General features: G+C 44.9%; 5 protein-coding genes across 5 annotated transcripts; 2 read left to right on the forward strand and 3 right to left on the reverse strand.

The window, feature by feature from the left end:
- Window positions 1-580: 580 nt before the first annotated feature.
- EDB91DRAFT_1256825 (uncharacterized protein) lies at window positions 581-945 on the forward strand (the record flags this gene model as incomplete). The annotated part of the gene is made up of 2 exons (XM_041324231.1): window positions 581-601; window positions 664-945. The coding sequence occupies 2 exons, from the start codon at window positions 581-583 to the stop codon at window positions 943-945; spliced, it is 303 nt and encodes a 100-aa protein (XP_041169053.1).
- Window positions 946-1,729: 784 nt separating this feature from the next.
- EDB91DRAFT_1256826 (uncharacterized protein) lies at window positions 1,730-4,841 on the reverse strand (the record flags this gene model as incomplete). Its single annotated transcript, XM_041324232.1, has 11 exons — window positions 1,730-1,872; window positions 1,921-2,103; window positions 2,156-2,168; window positions 2,568-2,609; window positions 2,665-2,756; window positions 2,813-2,837; window positions 2,884-2,988; window positions 3,060-3,156; window positions 3,224-3,452; window positions 3,511-3,712; window positions 4,473-4,841. 11 exons carry the CDS (start codon window positions 4,839-4,841, stop codon window positions 1,730-1,732), a joined length of 1,500 nt encoding a protein of 499 aa, XP_041169054.1.
- A 916-nt stretch (window positions 4,842-5,757) lies between these two features.
- EDB91DRAFT_1088696 (uncharacterized protein) lies at window positions 5,758-8,014 on the forward strand (the record flags this gene model as incomplete). Its single annotated transcript, XM_041316500.1, has 8 exons — window positions 5,758-5,899; window positions 5,962-6,163; window positions 6,247-6,457; window positions 6,572-6,712; window positions 6,822-7,166; window positions 7,219-7,536; window positions 7,597-7,930; window positions 7,992-8,014. The coding sequence occupies 8 exons, from the start codon at window positions 5,758-5,760 to the stop codon at window positions 8,012-8,014; spliced, it is 1,716 nt and encodes a 571-aa protein (XP_041169055.1).
- A 3,981-nt stretch (window positions 8,015-11,995) lies between these two features.
- EDB91DRAFT_1064697 (uncharacterized protein) lies at window positions 11,996-12,547 on the reverse strand (the record flags this gene model as incomplete). The annotated part of the gene is made up of 1 exon (XM_041314731.1): window positions 11,996-12,547. The coding sequence occupies one exon, from the start codon at window positions 12,545-12,547 to the stop codon at window positions 11,996-11,998; it is 552 nt and encodes a 183-aa protein (XP_041169056.1).
- A 1,770-nt stretch (window positions 12,548-14,317) lies between these two features.
- Window positions 14,318-15,984, reverse strand: EDB91DRAFT_1256828 (uncharacterized protein; the record flags this gene model as incomplete). Its single annotated transcript, XM_041324233.1, has 5 exons — window positions 14,318-14,529; window positions 14,578-15,164; window positions 15,291-15,429; window positions 15,490-15,585; window positions 15,723-15,984. 5 exons carry the CDS (start codon window positions 15,982-15,984, stop codon window positions 14,318-14,320), a joined length of 1,296 nt encoding a protein of 431 aa, XP_041169057.1.
- Between the last annotated feature and the right edge of the window lie 1,497 nt (window positions 15,985-17,481).

Below are 17,481 nucleotides of genomic sequence, written 5' to 3' on the forward strand. Positions count from 1 at the left end.
ATGATTGAAGCATCCAGCTTTGGGCTACAAATTTGATCCAATAGTGCCATTTTTACTGCATCTCTTCCCCAGTGACCTCCTTCTGTGTGTGCTTTTTCCATCAACTTTTTTGCTTCTTCCTTTGATACACACTCCACCCTAGCTCTCACTCTGGTTTCTGCTCCCCCTCTAAGGCGCCACAGTTTTTCATCTTCAATGATATACTGCAATGCCCAATGTCTGGCTCTTTGTTTTTCCCATACCTCCTTACTTTGATCCAGATTGCAGATAGCGTCAATGACTTCTAAAAACACTGGCTCTTTAATGAATCACATCAGGAAAATGTTGGAGTGCTTTTTTTTGCCTTATTCTACTTAGTAAACTGCATAAGGAGGCAAAGGAGACTTAAGGGTGGCAAGGAGACTTAAGGAATACAAGAACATATAATCCCTCGTAATAAGCAGATACAAGGAGAAAAAAAAGAATTTTTTTATTTATGTTTAAGTAAGATTAAGGAGGAATGTCTCTAGTCACATGAGGTAAACTACAGCGCCGCATCACAAAACAGCAGGCGAAATGAACACGAACATCTTGTGCTTCGATGGCGGTTGTACCGGCTCAGGTTCGTGTTTTGGAATACTTCAAGGTCCCTATCCTACTTACATACTTCCCTCCTCATCCAAGACCACCCCTCCCCATACCATGAATCCATTCCTGCCTCCTTCAACTGCCTTGGCACCTACTCCATCTTATGGTCATCGTGGCTACCCTTCTCCACCAAAGCCCGCATACCCTCCACCCACCTCCTACATTACCCCGCCGACAACACCGGACACACCGTCGCCAAGTTATTCTACATCAACATCCCTGGCCTCAACTGCATCACCACCGACGCCCCCATGTATGGAGGATTGTACTGCCCATATAGTATTGGCATCATCATTGCCAGGTACAGGGGGTCATTAAAGGAAGCTCACCATCACCAAACAGTGGGCGAAGCAAATATGAACTTCTTGTGCTTCGATGGCAGTTGTACCAGTGCAGGTTCGTGTTTTGGAATGCCTGGTGATGACGGCGCCGATACAGTATGGCTGTACAATCTTCTGGATATGTTAGCAGCGTCATTGAGAGATGGATGGAGACCTCAGCCCAGGTAATGATGCTGCAGGGTGTAGATAGTCCTAGTCAGTGATCGCACTGTGAAGGGGAGGACAGAGATGATGACAAACCTGCCTGTCACACTACTTCAAATGCATGATGGTCAGCATACTTGTTGACGTAGAAGGCACGAAACACATTGTAGCTGTCATGAGGGCCAATTTCACGAGGCAAAAAATTGGCACAATAGAGAGGAATAAGATGAGCTGTGCAGAATATACAATCAATATGGATGATTGAAATGTCTGGTGAGCCATCATCATTGCTTGATGGTGCGACGAGGTACATTCCAGTGTCAGGATCCCGACTGTCTGTGATGTATGTGAACCAGTGAACAACTGCACACCGCAAGTATTTTGTCCGGTATTTGAAACCGAGAAAGCGCAATACTCTCGCAATCACAAGTCCATCCAAGCCACAATTGACCTCATCATTCATACTGACGAAGATGCAGTCATTCCTAGCAGGACCCCCTCGCCATGAGGTTGTTGCCCGAATATGCTCACGCTGCATGCCTCCAGGCCACTGAGATCACTGGGGGCATAGAATGATGCTGCCGCTGAGCTAAAAACCGAAACTCTGCCCATGAAAGCTAGTGCTGTCGCAGGGTCAAAATTGGGGGCTTGTGGTCCGCGATATGAAGTTGGTCATGAAGAAATTGTTGGATCATTGTAGGGAAGTTCGGAAGCTCGAGGTCACGCGTGAGTGCAGAAACATTGCGTGCACCACCCAACACTAGGAAGTTTTAGCAAACAATTTGTGTGACCTAAAGATGAGACTTACCGGGCATCGCAGCAAGTTCCACATGAGCTTGGACAGTAGGTCCATCAATGATATCGGCTGCATCTCCCTCAGCAGTCTGGTTTTGCAGTTCATTGACACACAGACAGTTCAGATGTGCTTGGGGTGCGTCTGTGACTGCATCATTGTTGTTGTCATTGTTGTCATCCAGTGACTCATGATTACCTGTACTACCAGTTAGAATACTTAAAAAGCCAGTATTCCAACAAACACTCACAATTTCTCAGCGCCTGCAAAGCATCAGATATACATGACCCTTGAAGCATACCACAAGCCTCAAAGTCGCTTCACGCTGCAGCTATTTTATCGAGGCATTGGTTTGTGAGGAGCATCTGGCCTAATGCTTTGAATCTCTTGGAGTGGCGCCAGGGCTCCTTAACTGCCTTGATGTGCTTCGACTCTATTATTGATGAACAAAGGCCGTTTGGGGCGCCATAGAGCCAGATCATAAGGGAATAGTGGTTTAGGGAGTGTTGACGCGGAAATGAGAAGCCCAGTACAACTCCTGTTGTCTTGAAGATTTCGCAGTACTGGTGAAAACGATCGAGTGCATCTTGAAGCTGGATGAGATCATCCTCTGTAATTGTGTCTCACCGGACTATGTAGCAGAAGTCAAGGAATGCACGAACTACATCTCGAGGAACATGACCTTTAATGGCAGGCAGATAGACCTAGATAGTAGTAGCGTTAACTTGCGCATTATAATAAAAATCAGTCATGACTGACCTTCATCAAAGCCTTGGAATCATCACCTGTCCACTGCTTGAATCCGCGCCCTTCTGGAAAGCGCCATAAACCTGCAAAAGGGGCGACTGCCGCTATCCTGTTGGAGTACCTTGAGTACAATAGTGATTTGTTTAAAAAAGACACATACCTTCAATCAATGTCATCCATGATCTCTGCTGTGCATGAAGCCCTGTGTGTGAGCAACAAATATTCTTCTACCCAGTTGACAAGGTGATCCTTGAACGGCTCTTTGATGATTTGGTGCAGGAGGTCTGGAGAGAGAAGTTCATGGATATCTGCTCGAGGAAAATAATTTGTGAAAGGCTGAAAAAAAACAAATGAGAAGTTGATGTGCACGAGAACTGAACAACATACCACAACCTCTTGGATGATACCATACTCGTATCAGAGGTGGGCATGCTGGAGCTCTCAAACCAGGAGGTCAGTGTGTTCTCTGCACTGGAGCAAAGATGGCCCGTCACCTTTGAGATTCTTGTGATGATTCAAACACCTTAAACAGCATGAGTGTAAGTCAATAAATATGCAGAAAAAGACATACTTCAGACACCAGTTTTGAACAACTCCTGAAAGCACCAGTTGCTCTGGATAATCGGCGATGTATGGGCCTAACCCATATATGACATGCTGATAATGGCTGTCAGGACAGCGCATAATGTCGGGGATTGTCATATTCAGCTTCACGGAATCAAATATCTTGGCAAGTGAGGAGTGAAACATTTGACGGCGGAAATTGCAAAAGTCTTTGTCCTCAAGATGTTCCTTTGTGCCTAGAGTACGAATAACGAAAATGAGTGACTGAAACAGTGTATCAAGGCATTGACTCACTTTTTGGAATAGCCAAGAAGCCTACCAGCACCACGCCATTGCGATGTGCGCATCGAACTCCATTAAAAATGTTTCCGATTGAGAGATAGAGCGGATGGTACTCAGTGTGTCCTGTGGCCACTGAGACCATAGTCTTGTCGCTGCCAATGATTAGAGGCACAAATGTTGATCTGTGGGTTTCCAGATCCTCTGCAATAATGTCCTGTAAAGTGATGTACTGTTAGTTGGAAAAGTAGGCTCTGTCATATCCTGTACCTCCAGATCCGGAACTCCGGATCTACTCCATTAAAGTCCAGTTCTCCGTCCTGCTATTCCGCCCGGCGCTCCGCCTTCATCTCCGCACTCACCCCTAACTCCTTTTAGATTAGCTATTTCTCTGGTCACTGGTTATGTCCTTTCTGCTATGCTTATTGATCTGTCCATTCCTACTTCATTTCCGACTTCACTGCTTTGATCCATTACACTTAGTAATAGACTTTCCACATGCTTCGTACATAGCCCTTACCTTTGCTGACTGATTTACTTACATGTTACCTACAGTATATAAACCCCTGTAATACTCCGGAACTCCTTAGTTTGAATATCATCTTAGTTCTGCTCATTCCTGCAAATCTCCGGACTTGAGTCTCACCTCTTGTCCACCTCCGAGTCTTAGGGGTTAAACCTTAGGACTACTTCTCTGGCTCTACCTTACGGTAGTCTAACCTCTGTTCTGTTTCTACTCCAGACTTCCGTAGTAGCCTTACTCCGTCCCCACATAAGCCTTCCGGAGTTCCGCCGAACTCCACCGACACTAGTCCTCCGGAACTCCCCGGACTTCCATTGGACTTCCCCTCTGTCCCCCGGAAATTAAAGGGCACGTACTCGGGTAAGGGGCACAGCACACGAGCTGAAGCTGAAGCCCTTTGAGCAACCTCTCCCTTGAGCACAACCTTAACAGCTCAACACAAAGCGAAATGTACGGCTTGTTTCCAAGCCCAATCACCAGAGAAAAAGTTCTTATAACAGCGTTTATCCTCGTCGGTATAGTCCCAATATGGGACATATTCAATTTCAGTGGCGAAGTCAGGGTTTGAAAGCATATGGTGAACAAGTAGATGTGGATCATGGAACCACACGTCGTACTTGGTGGTCATCCATGGCGGAACATTATTGGCCGGTTTAACTCCATTGTAGGACATTGAGAAAGTCTCCCAAGTAACATCGCCAAGAGGAGTCAAATCGATGGTTTCATATAGGTCCCGGTGGCCGGTGAATGGAGGACTGTCCTGATGTTTGATAAGTGTTGCTGCCCAGAGGTCAAGAAGGGTGTCAATTTGACCTGCAGACATTTGGTTACGTGTATAGAGGAATTCCACTGCCTCAAACACAACACGACTTTCATATGGGGTCCAGTCAGTGGGTGATGCTTCAGTTCAGGGTGGTGGGGGCGCATTTTGGTCAATGAAGTTGCCATGAACATTGCACTTGTGTCCTGTACTATGAGTTAGATCTGAATGAATGAATGAATGGTGCAAATTTGTTACCTGTGAGATGAGGATGGAATGTTCGGAATAACGGCCCCAACTGTACACCCTGTGCTGGCATAAAGGCTTTGTCTGCGTTTTCTAGACCACCTCCCATGTTGTTAGCATCATCAAAGTCGTCATGCCGGGGACTTGGAGGCCAATTATCAAAGGCAGGATTCTCAGGACTTGAAGAGTGAGACCTGGGAGCTGCTTGATGGAAGGTTGGATGATTGCGCAATGGCTTCAGGTGTGCTGAGTGCACATGCTTTGTTTGACCTGACTTATTTTTGAAGACCTGTTTGCATCCAGGAATGCGACAAGGCAACCGCGTCATTTTCACTAGAAACAGTAAATGTAATTGTTTGAGGCTAAGTTCAACAACTCAAGGTAGCGGCACACTGTGTGAACTTGTTTATTTCGGGTCAGATTGAGTTGACAGAAACCAAGGCTCACCCTAAACTGTTGAACCTTAGTACGAATCACAACACCTTAGTCAGTTGTGTTTTCTTGAGTCGTTCAATTTGTTGTGTTGTTCATTTTCCTCCCATCATTTCCCCAAACCTCAATTCCTCATGTCTCGTCCACAAACACGTCCTAGCAATGTAAACAAGCATCCTGGAAATATTGTCCAGGAAGCGAACTGAGTGCAGTGGTGGTCCAAAGAAGAAGTCACTGCTGAAAAAACTGTAAGCAAGCTGAGAAGAATGCTCGTGCTGCAGCAGCAGATAAATCACATACAATGATTGCTGCAGCTGAAGATGCTATGGCCAACCAGCAGAAGACTCAGGTGAAGGGCCCTCCCAAGCTCATTCAGCCACACATGGTTGCCAGCAAAAAGAGCACCAATCTGGCAAATGCGGATGCACAACCTGCAGTTATAGGTGAGTCATGACCCAGCACTCAGTGAATGATTTACCTAATCGATTGATTGACTCCTGTATAGCAGTTCAATCAACTGCAGCTCCTGAAGATGACAGTCAGGCTAGTCAACCAGTAAAGAAGAAGTGTGCTGCCTTGAAGTTAAACTTTCAGGACAGCGTGAACGCCAATCGCAAGGTGTCCAATGGTGGAGTCACAATCATCACTGGTGACAGTGACACACATGTTGGAAGTACAACAATTGGCGATGGGAAAATCAAAACATCGTAAGTTTCTGTTTGACCACAATGCTGATTCTATCAGAACTCACACTATATTACTTTGATTACATCTGTGCACACCAAATCAGCACCAATCCCAGGCAGGTGATAAGTTCCAACCTCGAAGGGCCCATTCCCAACTGGGTGGACAAAGTTGCATCACAAACTCAGCTGAAGCCAAGCACGCCACCAAGTGCACAAACCTCTGTCAGGACAGGACAAATTGCAGAGTCTGATGTGGATCTTGATGATGAACCTGAAGAGTACAGTGAGCCGGCACCAAAATCATATGGGGGAAAGGTGAGTAGCGATTTGAGTTGTGAATATGTACTCACCAAAGTCAGAACATCGTGCATGTAAATGAGACACTGAAATCCACCTCGAGAGGCAAGAAGCACTCACTCCCAAACACAGTCTTCTGCAGATGAACTTGAGGTCCTAAACACCATAGAAGTACTTGAGATCCTGGAGGACCCGGAGGCTGCTGAAGAATTTGAGATGGTTGAGGACAGGGAGTCTGCTGAAGAGGGCGATGAGAGCGATACAGCAATGATGGTGGATCATGATCAACCCACCATCAACACTCAGGCTAGTGTGGCATGACACACAATCTCTGTAAGTCATTGGTTGATAATGATGCAGGAAAGGACAGATACCTGGATAGATGTTAGTTGATGTCTCAGAGCAGAAGACCGCAACAAAACAGGGCAAGGGCAATACCAAGGTCAAGGCCGAGGTCAAGACCGAGGTTGTAGCCTCGGAAAATATTCGCGCAAAGATCAAGAAAGGAAAGGCAAGAAATGAGCACTTACCCAGTGGAGTCCTCAAGAATGGATTATGGCGCATGAGGTTCCCTCCCTGTCTGATGTATTGGATTGGTAACAGCGACTATGGATGGACTGTACCAGAAACCGAACTTGGGTCTGTTCTTGAGCAAATATATTACACGGTGTACCCACACAAACTCGGAGGGTGTGATTTTGATGTCGAGGAATTGGCATTTCAACTGGTTTGCATTCTAGTCTTCACTTGTAACAGCCACTGATTCACTTACTCAACAGGTCAGCCAAAGGGTCCACAAGTGGTGGGCTTCATTCGGTTCAACAGCCAACAGTGTTTTGATAGCTTTTTTCGCTTCGACACCCAAGTATAAGACTCAGGAAGCCCATGAGGAATACACTGAGGAAAAACTCAAAGAATGCCACTTTGTATATGAAGATCCTGAGAACGAAGAGCAACCAGGTGCATTCTTGTCAGAGTACATATTGCGCATTTTTGCTTCCCACCTCACTGCGATCGCTGGGCAAGTGAGGGTGGATTCATTGGTTGAATTTGGCAAGCCTGGGTATCAGACTGCGCTGGTGCTGTCAGCAGTGGCAGTAAGTTTAACTTTTCTTTTCCTCTTTTTTGAGCTGGAGAACGTTGACTATATTTCTTAGGCCCAGTGCACTCTCATCTTGGTTAAAAATCGCTTACTGGTTGATAGCAATCCCTCCGACAACAGCGGCAAAAACCACAAGATTATCCAGATACTTAATGAGGCGACTAATAAGATGAGTCATACTGGAACAGCATTTTCATCTGGAAATTGGGAGATGGACACCATGGTGTACATGGATAGTACCAAGGATCTGCCTTACAAACGTATCCAGGAGATTCTCACTTGGGCAGAAGAATACATGAAGCACCCACGTAACAATCGCCACAGCACAGCGGATGAACCTTATGGTTCCAGCGCTTCAATCACTCCAGTCAACAAACACTCCCGCCTTCGTATCTGTAACATTTATTTTTTTCTCATTTTTTCAACCGCTGATTTTATTCATTCAACAAGAGGATGCATCGTTTTTTGAGTAAGTAGTTTTTCAGATCTCCGTAATTGTCTTACTCATCCATTAATGTTAACAGAGACTGCGATATCATCATTCCCTGCTCTTTCAACCTCTGCAGCCATGGCCCCACTGCTCACATATACCCTTTTTACGAGCCTGCTCTATTTGCTATTGAATATGGATGCTATAAACCACTCTCCTTTAGTTTTTGAATCTCCTTATTTCACCTTAGTTTAGGCTCCTGGACTGATCTGTGTGTTCCTTAATGATATTCCTTTTGTGTGCTTATATTGTGCTTACATCTCTTAAATGCACCAGTGGCCTTATTTTAAGGAGATGGACCTACTGAATCTCCTTATTTTGAGCAATGAAAATCTCAACTTTAAGCCACAGATAAGGCATCTAAGACACTTTAAGGATCATTTAAGTGGACCGACGTTTTCCTGATGCACATTTGAAGGTTCTCTATTGTTGGGTTTGTTGATGTTATGAGCATCACATTGTTTGCTAATCCTGTTCAAGCCTCCCAATCCTCACTTACCATCCACTCACTACTGTCTCCTGTAGTTGGTGGTATTTGTTCCCATTTGTGGCTAAGTCTGTCAGCAACAATGTTCAACTTCCCCAGAACATGTCTCACATCCACGATATTGTATGCTAGTATACCTTCTCGCCATCACGTATGTGCCACATTTAGCATTGGGTTCAATAAGGTGTCCTTTAATGCATTGCAATCTGTCTCAATTTTGACCGGGAAACCCCAGATTACACCTGAAAATTTATCTAAACCCAATTTCAGTGCCGCAAATTCCAGCAAATAAGATTTGTACTTCCTTTCTGTCTGTGATGTCTGTTTTGACGTGAAACCTATTGGGTGCATGTGCTCAACCCATTTTCCAGTAGGTGTTTGCATTTTAATGCATTGTGATAAAACTGCTGTGAATCCTTCTATACACCTGTCTGTTGTTACAACAAATATTGAACCATCATATCTTGGTGCTTGAAGTACTGGCCTTGCTGTTATAGCTGCTTTGAGGTCTAAAAATGTGTCAGTGTGTTCTATTGTCCAATATTGATCAAGTTTGAAATTGGTCATCATTTTATGGTATGCTGTTTTGCTATACGAGCTATTCAATGGGACCTTGAGTAACAGGTCCCTTAGAGGACCTTCCCATTTTGCATACACTTTTATTAACAACCTGTAAGACCTAAAAATGATGTCAGCCCCATTGCATTTGCCAGTCTTGGCCAATCTACAATTGCTGTAAGTTTAGTTAGGTCCAGTTTTACCCCTTCTTGTCCGATCATGCCTCCCATGAACTCCATTTCTGATATGCAAAACTTTGTTTTTCCTGGAGCAATCGAGAACCTGCACTCTCTGAACTGAGTGAAGATAATGTTCAACTTGCTCATCATATCCCTAAATGTGTCAGCTGCACAACCTCCATCATCCATAAACAATTCCATAAGGTATGTCACCAAAAGATCGTGAAGTCTTGCTGCCAGTACATCGCAAAATGCCATGGGTGCTCCCATAATGCCCATTGGCATCCGTTTATACCAAAAGTAACCTCGTCCTTCAATGTAGAACACTAGATATGGTCGCCACTGTTCCAGTACTTCAACTGCATAGTATCCGGCTGCAAAATTGAAGATCAAAATATAGCGATGTCCACTAAGTCGCTGTTGTTTTTCCAGGATATCCCCTTGTATCATTGATATGACCTCTGTGACTTTATTCAGCTGCGCAAAATTTTGACATATTCTCCATTTCCGTGGTCCTTTGCTTGGACTTGTGATTTTCTTTGCTTGAGGTATTTTGCACTCGGGTAGTTCGAATGCTGGAGCTCTTCCTGCATCTCAACATTGGTTGTTGACCCTTTGCTTCAACTCTTCCTCCAATAGTCCATTCGTCTCATGGGCTTTCTGAGCTATGACCATAGTAGCTGTGCACTTGATTAACTCCGGCGGTGCCCACTCTATGATCCCAACTTTCAACATCTCTTCCACTTGCTTGTTGTAAAAATGTGATTGTTCTGGGGTTAATGGTCTTTGGTGTATGTGTAGGTTGAATGTTTTGCCTTTGGGTACATTAAGGTTCAGTTGCGCTCCTGGTATTATGCTAACTTCCCATAGTGAAAGTGCAAATGAATCTGCGTTATCCCTGATGAACTGTTCTAATTCTTGTTGTTCATTGTCCGTGAGATTGTTTCCAATTGTGACCTGCCAAATGATTTCTGCTACTCACTCTGGCTTGAATGGGTTCTCTTGCCTTGTGTATATTGAGGGGTCTTGACTGGCTAGCGGCAATTCTGGTAGTTCTCCCAGTAATTGTTCTGTTGGGTCTGAAGTATCGTGCATGATGATAACCCTAATATTGCTTTGCTTCACCTTCTCTTCTTCTTCCCTGATGTGTTCTATGTTTCATGTCAATTGTTCCACTTGCTCCTGTGTTTGCCTGCCACCTCTGCTCTTTTCCACAGTTGTTTCAACTGTTTCTTATCTTGATGCCACTGTTGGTGTCCTATCAGTCTCTATTGCCCCATTGGAACACAAGGTGCATATGTTGCTTGCAAATGTTCTGACTTATTGTCAGTTTCATGTGTTCTGCTATTACTAGGATCTGTCAAGACTTGCCTCGAGGGGGGTGTTTCCAAACCCCCCACTATATTATCCCACTGTTTGTTGTCTAGCATTAGGCTCTCTTTGTCATTCGGTGTATTCGTGATTTGGTTGAATAATATGACCTCCCTGTGTTGGTCCGTGATATGGATGGTATCTGTTTTGTACTCATGTACTGCCTTGAATGCCTGTAACATTGGCTTTCCAAAAAGGAATCCCCATCCTCCACCACTATCGAAGACCTCAAACTCCCCTTCCACTTGTACTCCCTTGATCTCTATCATTCCCGACCATTTCGCTAACAAACTGACAATGTTCCCGTTTGCCATGTGTAGTTGTCATTTTGATCAATTCCAGTTATGTAGGCGATGTTTGACCTTGTTGAATATTGATGTACACATTGCCCCAACCATAGCCCCGTCATCAAAAAGTGCTCTAACTCTGATGATCTCCCCCTTTGGACCTTCTAGCACAATTTGATGTAGAAATGGGACTGTTTCCTTCACTTCTACTTGTTGTCATGTTGCCATTACATGTCCCACAGTATACAAGTCACTGATCTGAATTGTTTTTGGCGAGTCTGGTACAAGTGCGACTGGCATATTATCTATAGGTTCATTGATGGGGTTGGGGTGTGCAGTGACGGTGTTGTCCTCGTGCACTGCCTCTCTGTGCCTGAGGACTGTCATCTTAGCTTGTGTATTTATAACACTTTGGGTCAGCATATTGCCTTCATCTATGCTGACCCTTCCACTTTTCCCTCTACATGCTCTGGGAGTTCCTCGAGCCATGCTGTTGTGTATTGCGGTGAGTGGTTGACCACTAGCAAAATTGGTATAGCTGTTGCCCTGTTAAATGTGCCTAACACCCTACTCACTATCACCCGCCATGCTGCCTCCTTACGCAACAACCTCTCTGGGTGGTCCATTGGTAATGGGAAGTTACGCCCATTGTGTCCGTGTGTTCCGCAAGCAAAACACTCGCTCAGTCCTATCGCTGCTGTGCCTGGCCTGAGCGGGTAGCTTGTTTCATGTGTGACACAAGTGTTTTCCCCCCACTTCGTGTTCCACTGCGTAATCTGTGTCCTGTATGCCACATTTCCTATTGTTGTGTCCAGGTGATGAGTTAAAGCTGTGACTAAGCATCTAATTGCTATCTTCATATCTTCTGTTATGATGGTTGGTTGCTGTGGTTGCATGGGTTGTCTCATGAACATGGGTGGTGTGTTTTTCTGAACTTGTTGCATTGGTACTCGGGAATATCTGTTGTTACCCTGTATCCCCGACATTTGTTCCGCTGCTATTGACATCCTGCTGAACTGGTTTTGAAGCACTTGCAATGAATTCTGCTGCAATTGTTGCTGAATGCAGGGTGCTAAGTCTGCTCATAGCGCCTTGAGTTCTAGATTCTTCTGCTCTACCCTCTCCACCAATCTAATGCCATTGATTTTCACAACTGCTTCTGTAAATTCCACCCAATCCTTGTATTCATCCTCGACCAACATATCCTTGATGATGGCTGGCAAGTTGCATTGTACTTGCCATATCATAGATGTGTGTTTTGCGATCCCCACACTCATTGCTAGCTGCAGGGCTTTTGCTGCCCATGCGACATGTGACCAACACTCCTTGTCATATAGTGTTGTCCTTTTCCCAACTTCTTCGTTCTTTAGCACATGCTCCAATAATTCCAGCTTATATTCTGCTTTTGTCTTCTCTGCTATTGTGACCGGTGGCCAATGTGTCCTGAACACGGTCGTGAACATTATCCATGTTGCTTTTTCTGCCAATCCTAACCCATTAAACCACGCTTCCGCCTGCAATCCTGTTCTGAGATAATCCTTGAATGCTTCTATCTTGTCGCTGTCTGTTTTAACCAATTGTTCTCTCATTGCCCTGTTAAAGGACCTGAAGAAGTCCACAGGATTCTCGGACATTCATCCATTGCCCTGAAAAATTGGCAGGCACTCTGATGGCATTCTTGGTTTTTCTGGGGATGTAGGACGTGAAACTGGTGTTGTATATGCAACTGGAGAGTGGTGAGTCTGCTTGGATTCCCAGTAGGAATGAAGGTATTTTGATTTCTAATCATGGCACGACAAATTCGCTCTCTGGGAATGGGATGGAGCTTTTATCTGCTTCACTGTTGATTGATGGGCTTCGCAGTTGTTCTGGCATGTCCAAAGGGGATGATTTGCCGGAAGTGGTTGTCGATAAAAATTTGCTTCTCAGATTGGTTATCGCTTTTCCCTCTTCGTTTCTGCTTCATAACTTTGGCATTAGCTTGTGGTTGTTCTTAAACGTAAATTGAAAGCAATTGCACACAGTCCTTTTACCAAGTTGTACAGGTGTCATATTAATGACACCTGCCGTCTAGCTTAGCCTACTTAGGCATACTGCGATGTAAACTGGTTCTAGTTCCGTGGGGCATTGTTGTTGATCCGAGACTTCATTGACTAAACTTTTGATGTTGTGAGACTGAGTGCGAAATGAACTACAGTTGATATGCTCATAATGCATATGGTTGGGACCATCAAAAGTTTATGCATTATGAGAAATATGCAAGACCAGATATGTCACACTATTGTAACATGTGTGACCTCCACCAAAATTGTGACACGAAGTTATCTATAGTGTCTACAAAAAGTACATGTATTATACTGAGAAGAATTGTTCTAAAGAGGTTTGTCTAGCATTAAGTAGTTCTTCTCGTCGTAGATTAGCACAAAAGATGCGAAGTTGTGATGATAAATTGAGTGAAAATTGAGGATCACCATATTGCATGCATGCCACTTTGAGCCGCTGGCACAGACTGAGGAGATCTGTGCATGTGATTGATAGATCCACTGTGTCATTGTCGTCGTCAGAATTGATGTTAATAATTTCACCATTTGCGACGGCATTCTCATGACGGACCTTGTCTGCAATGGATTTGTTGCCACCTTCAAATGCAGGCAATTCCCCCATATCTCTCTCCTCGGCAGGGTCCAGAAGTATGAGCAGAAGTTCTAGGAGTGTCCTTGGTGATTTTCCGCTGCTTCATAGATCGGTTGGAAGCTGCAGCAGGCTTCTCGTGGGGTTTGCACTTCAAGTTTATAAACATCTATGTGTATGGTACCGTCGCAATCACACAGGTTCGTGTCATATTGATGCATCAAATAGTGCAACTGTAGCGCTCCAGTGATGCATCATCGGTGCAATTGTACCACCCTTTGCCTACCTCTGCTTTCTGATGCATCCCCTCCGTCTACTAATGCATCAGTGCAACTGTACTATTCCAGTGATGTATCCCCTCTGTTTATGATGCATCCCCTCCGTCTCTCATGCATCATGCATCCCCTCCATCTGATGCATCATGCATCTCCTCCATTTATCATGCATCATGCATCTCCTCCGTTTATCATGCATCATGCATCACACCTGCCCTTGCCTTCTCGCATCCCACCTCCCGTGGCGCCTTCCCGCTTTTGTGCACCCATTGTCTCTCGCCTGCTGTTGCCATTTCTTTTTGCGCATTTGCTCTATTTTGTGCCCTGCTCTTGCTATTCTAACTTGACGGTCACATTAAAACAATGCAATTTTTGATACCAACTCTCGCTAACTGTGACAGAGGTTTATGTACTACTAGTATCCAAGTCCATGTCTTTGAACAAGTCCACGAAAGCCAGGGTATCAGCCCAGCTGGTCTTGAAAGACTCGGCAAGCATTCAATGTAAAACAGCTTGACATTTCGCATATGCCATCTGTCCCTTGCGTTTGTCTGTGTCTTGTAGTGCATTTCCCAGGCCCCGCTCATCCCAGCACTGTGCATCCCACTCAAAAAATTGCTGGATCCTTTGCATCTCCTCCTTCAACAATTCCACCTCTTCTGCCCAGTGCATCGCCCGTGCCCTGGCTTTACACCACTCTATTCGCATATCTGATCAACCGTGAGCTGACTAGGAAGCAAAAATGAAGAGCTGCCTACCTTCGAGAGTATTGTCCTTGTCCATCTCGTTGGGAGCCGCTCCCCGCATACTCCAGATCCATGACAACTTTTTTGTTCCCTCCAATTCTCCCCATAGTAAGTCTGTCATTGAGTGGATGTCAGCTCGGTCTAGCGGCCGCAGTGACAAGTGCCACCCAGACTGGGTCTGATTCACTTGTGGTGCAAGAACCACGAGTGATTTATGTGCATGCTTGTAAGTGCTGGCAGCGGCCTCGATCCTCGCTTCAACAGCTTTCAACATATTCTGTGCCCTCGTGTTCGCTCCTTGTCCACGAAGGTTGCGGTCTTTGTACTTCAGGATGGCAGACTGAGCACGTAAGTTTGAGCGTAGAGAGTGGAGCGCATCATGAGCTTGCGCATACCGCAGCTTCCATTCAATGTCTTGGAGGCGTGCGTCACAAGCCACAGTCCTGCTGATCTGGGATGGCAGCCATAACTTAATTGCTTCTGGTGCAACGGCCACGTTGTTTGATACAGAACTCTCACTTGCATGTAGTGCAGCGAGAAATGGCATGTATAATTCCTGCATCTTCACCCAGGTGTCAATCCTCCGTTGGAGAGTGTTGCTTCATTGAAGCATCTTCCCTTCTTGACCATCTGTTGCGTGAACTCCGAGGCCAGCTCTATCTGCTTTCATTCGCCGTCTATCAAAGTAAGAACAAGGTCTGATAAGCAACGGTTGAGACACTCACTGCTGTTCCTCAATTTCTAAACCTGTACTGATCAACACACTAGGGGTGCAGTCCTCATCAAGGGCAAGGCAAGTCCCCATTTGAAGGTCAACCTGGTCCTCCCTAGCCAGCTCCAGCCATACAGAAGCCATGGTAAGAGCTGTGATATACGGAGGATCAAGATGAGCACATAGCATTACCATCACAATCTCACACTTACTTTCTGCCTTTCGTTCGAAAGGATTGAGTTGCACAGCATCACGCTCCCAAGCCTCTACCTGCTCCCGCCATTGTTCGAGGGTGGCACCATATTTGTCTCACAAACCATCGTCGAGATCCTCAAACACCTCACGATGGTTCTCTCACTCTGGCAATGCGTCTTTAATCTTGCGAAGCATAGTACTACCTGATAAAATGTAAATTAATGTATTATTTTGACGAAAATAAACTCACCAAGTCCAACAATCTTTTTCGAATTTGAGTCTCCAAAGTAGTCGTTGAGGGTGTCTCGCCGTGCACCAGGACCCATTTCTTTTGTGCTTGAAGCGACAGGGTTGATGTTCGCCCAGCCACATTCTGGTGCCTCTCCATCAGTCCTTCCTACCCTGCTCTTGAAATTAAATGAAAACAATGTTTGGCACTGCTCGATATGGGCGGGTAGGTGGAACTTCGGCACAAAAAATGAGACAGTCTTGATGGCCTGTGGGAGCTGCATTGAAAATGGAAAGGCACTCATACAGTGCCATAAATTTTTGTGCCATTGGCACGCAATATCATAGGATACGTTGAGAGTGTCAAGTACAGCATGACGAAGTGTCGAGAAAAATAAGTAGTCCATGTTAATATATCTATGTGCTCACATTAGATTGACAACTGCGGAATGGAAACAACAACTTATTTTTTGCCCTTTTGGAGATCCCCCACTGCATTGGGGCGTTTCATGTTGTGGTGAGCGCAGTCAACGGTACCTAAACCGGTAGCAGCAAGTCCGCAGTTACATTTCATATCAGCCATGTTTACGGCGTTGACTTGAACACGTTGATTTCTGCCAAAAAAGCAGTGAATATACAAAATGAATAAATAAAACTAACAAACCTCTTGGACGCAGTCCGCACTGCTATGCAAGAAGTATTTATAAGCTTCTTCCTCCATGAAATAACCCCAGCCACAACTCAGGCTTGGGTCAACGTTGTCATTTGAGATGGCCTTGCGTTTTAACCGGAAATTAGCATCGATAGTGAGGAACAACGCATACAACCACCTAACAGGACCTACAGTGGCTCAAAAAACTGTCCACATGTTTTCACATTTTTCACTATCTATGATATTGTGTGAGAATATACAAACACCTCAAGGACATGCTGGTACCATATTGTAGCACCACTTCAGGGCTTTCAATTGAGCACTATGGCGTGGGAATTGGTCAAGATATGGTTGAGATATGAGGCTTCCAAAATGATGACTCATGTGGACAGTTTTTTGACTCAAGTATTTTACAGTGATAATCAGGTATTCTAGTACTTTGTGTGATCTCCCTTGGCTTTAATTACTGCCTCTATCCTTCTAGGCATACTCTCAATCAATTTCTGGCAATATTTAGTTGCAATCCTTCCCCATTCCACTGCTACTCTCTCCCATAGCTCCCATACTCCTTTAGGGGGGTTTCAGAGGCTTGAAGCTTCTTCTTGAGTGTTCCCCAGAGATGTTCAACGACATTGACATCAGGGGACTGTTCTGGTCAGTCAAGAACATTGATATTATGTTCTTCAAACCATTTTCTGGCTCTCCTAGATGTGTGCTTGGGATCATTAGCCTGTTGGAAAATGATGTCTTCTTCATCAATCCCTGATTCAGCTATACTAGGCAGCAAGTGGACATTTAGAATGTCCACATACTGCTCAGCATCCATCCTCCCCTCAACTTCAGCAAGCATACCCACACCATTCCATCCAATACAGCCCTGTACCATTAGAGAACCTCCTCCAAATTTGACAGTCTCACCAACCTCTCTGTCTGTTAGAGAATCTCCCTTCTTTTTCCATACATATACCTTCCCATCTGACCATATAACATGCTTCCAGTGCTCTACAGTCCAGTTTTGATGGGCCAAGCCAAAGGTAGTCTTCTCTGCCTATGTTTGATAGAGAGAAGAGGCATTTCTTCTTTGTTACTGCCTTGAGATGAACTGCCTTGAGAACATCCCTCACAGTTT

The sequence above is a fragment of the Suillus paluster genome (assembly GCF_016628075.1).
Source record: "Suillus paluster strain FC165 chromosome Unknown EDB91scaffold_221, whole genome shotgun sequence".
Lineage (NCBI taxonomy): Eukaryota > Fungi > Basidiomycota > Agaricomycetes > Boletales > Suillaceae > Suillus > Suillus paluster.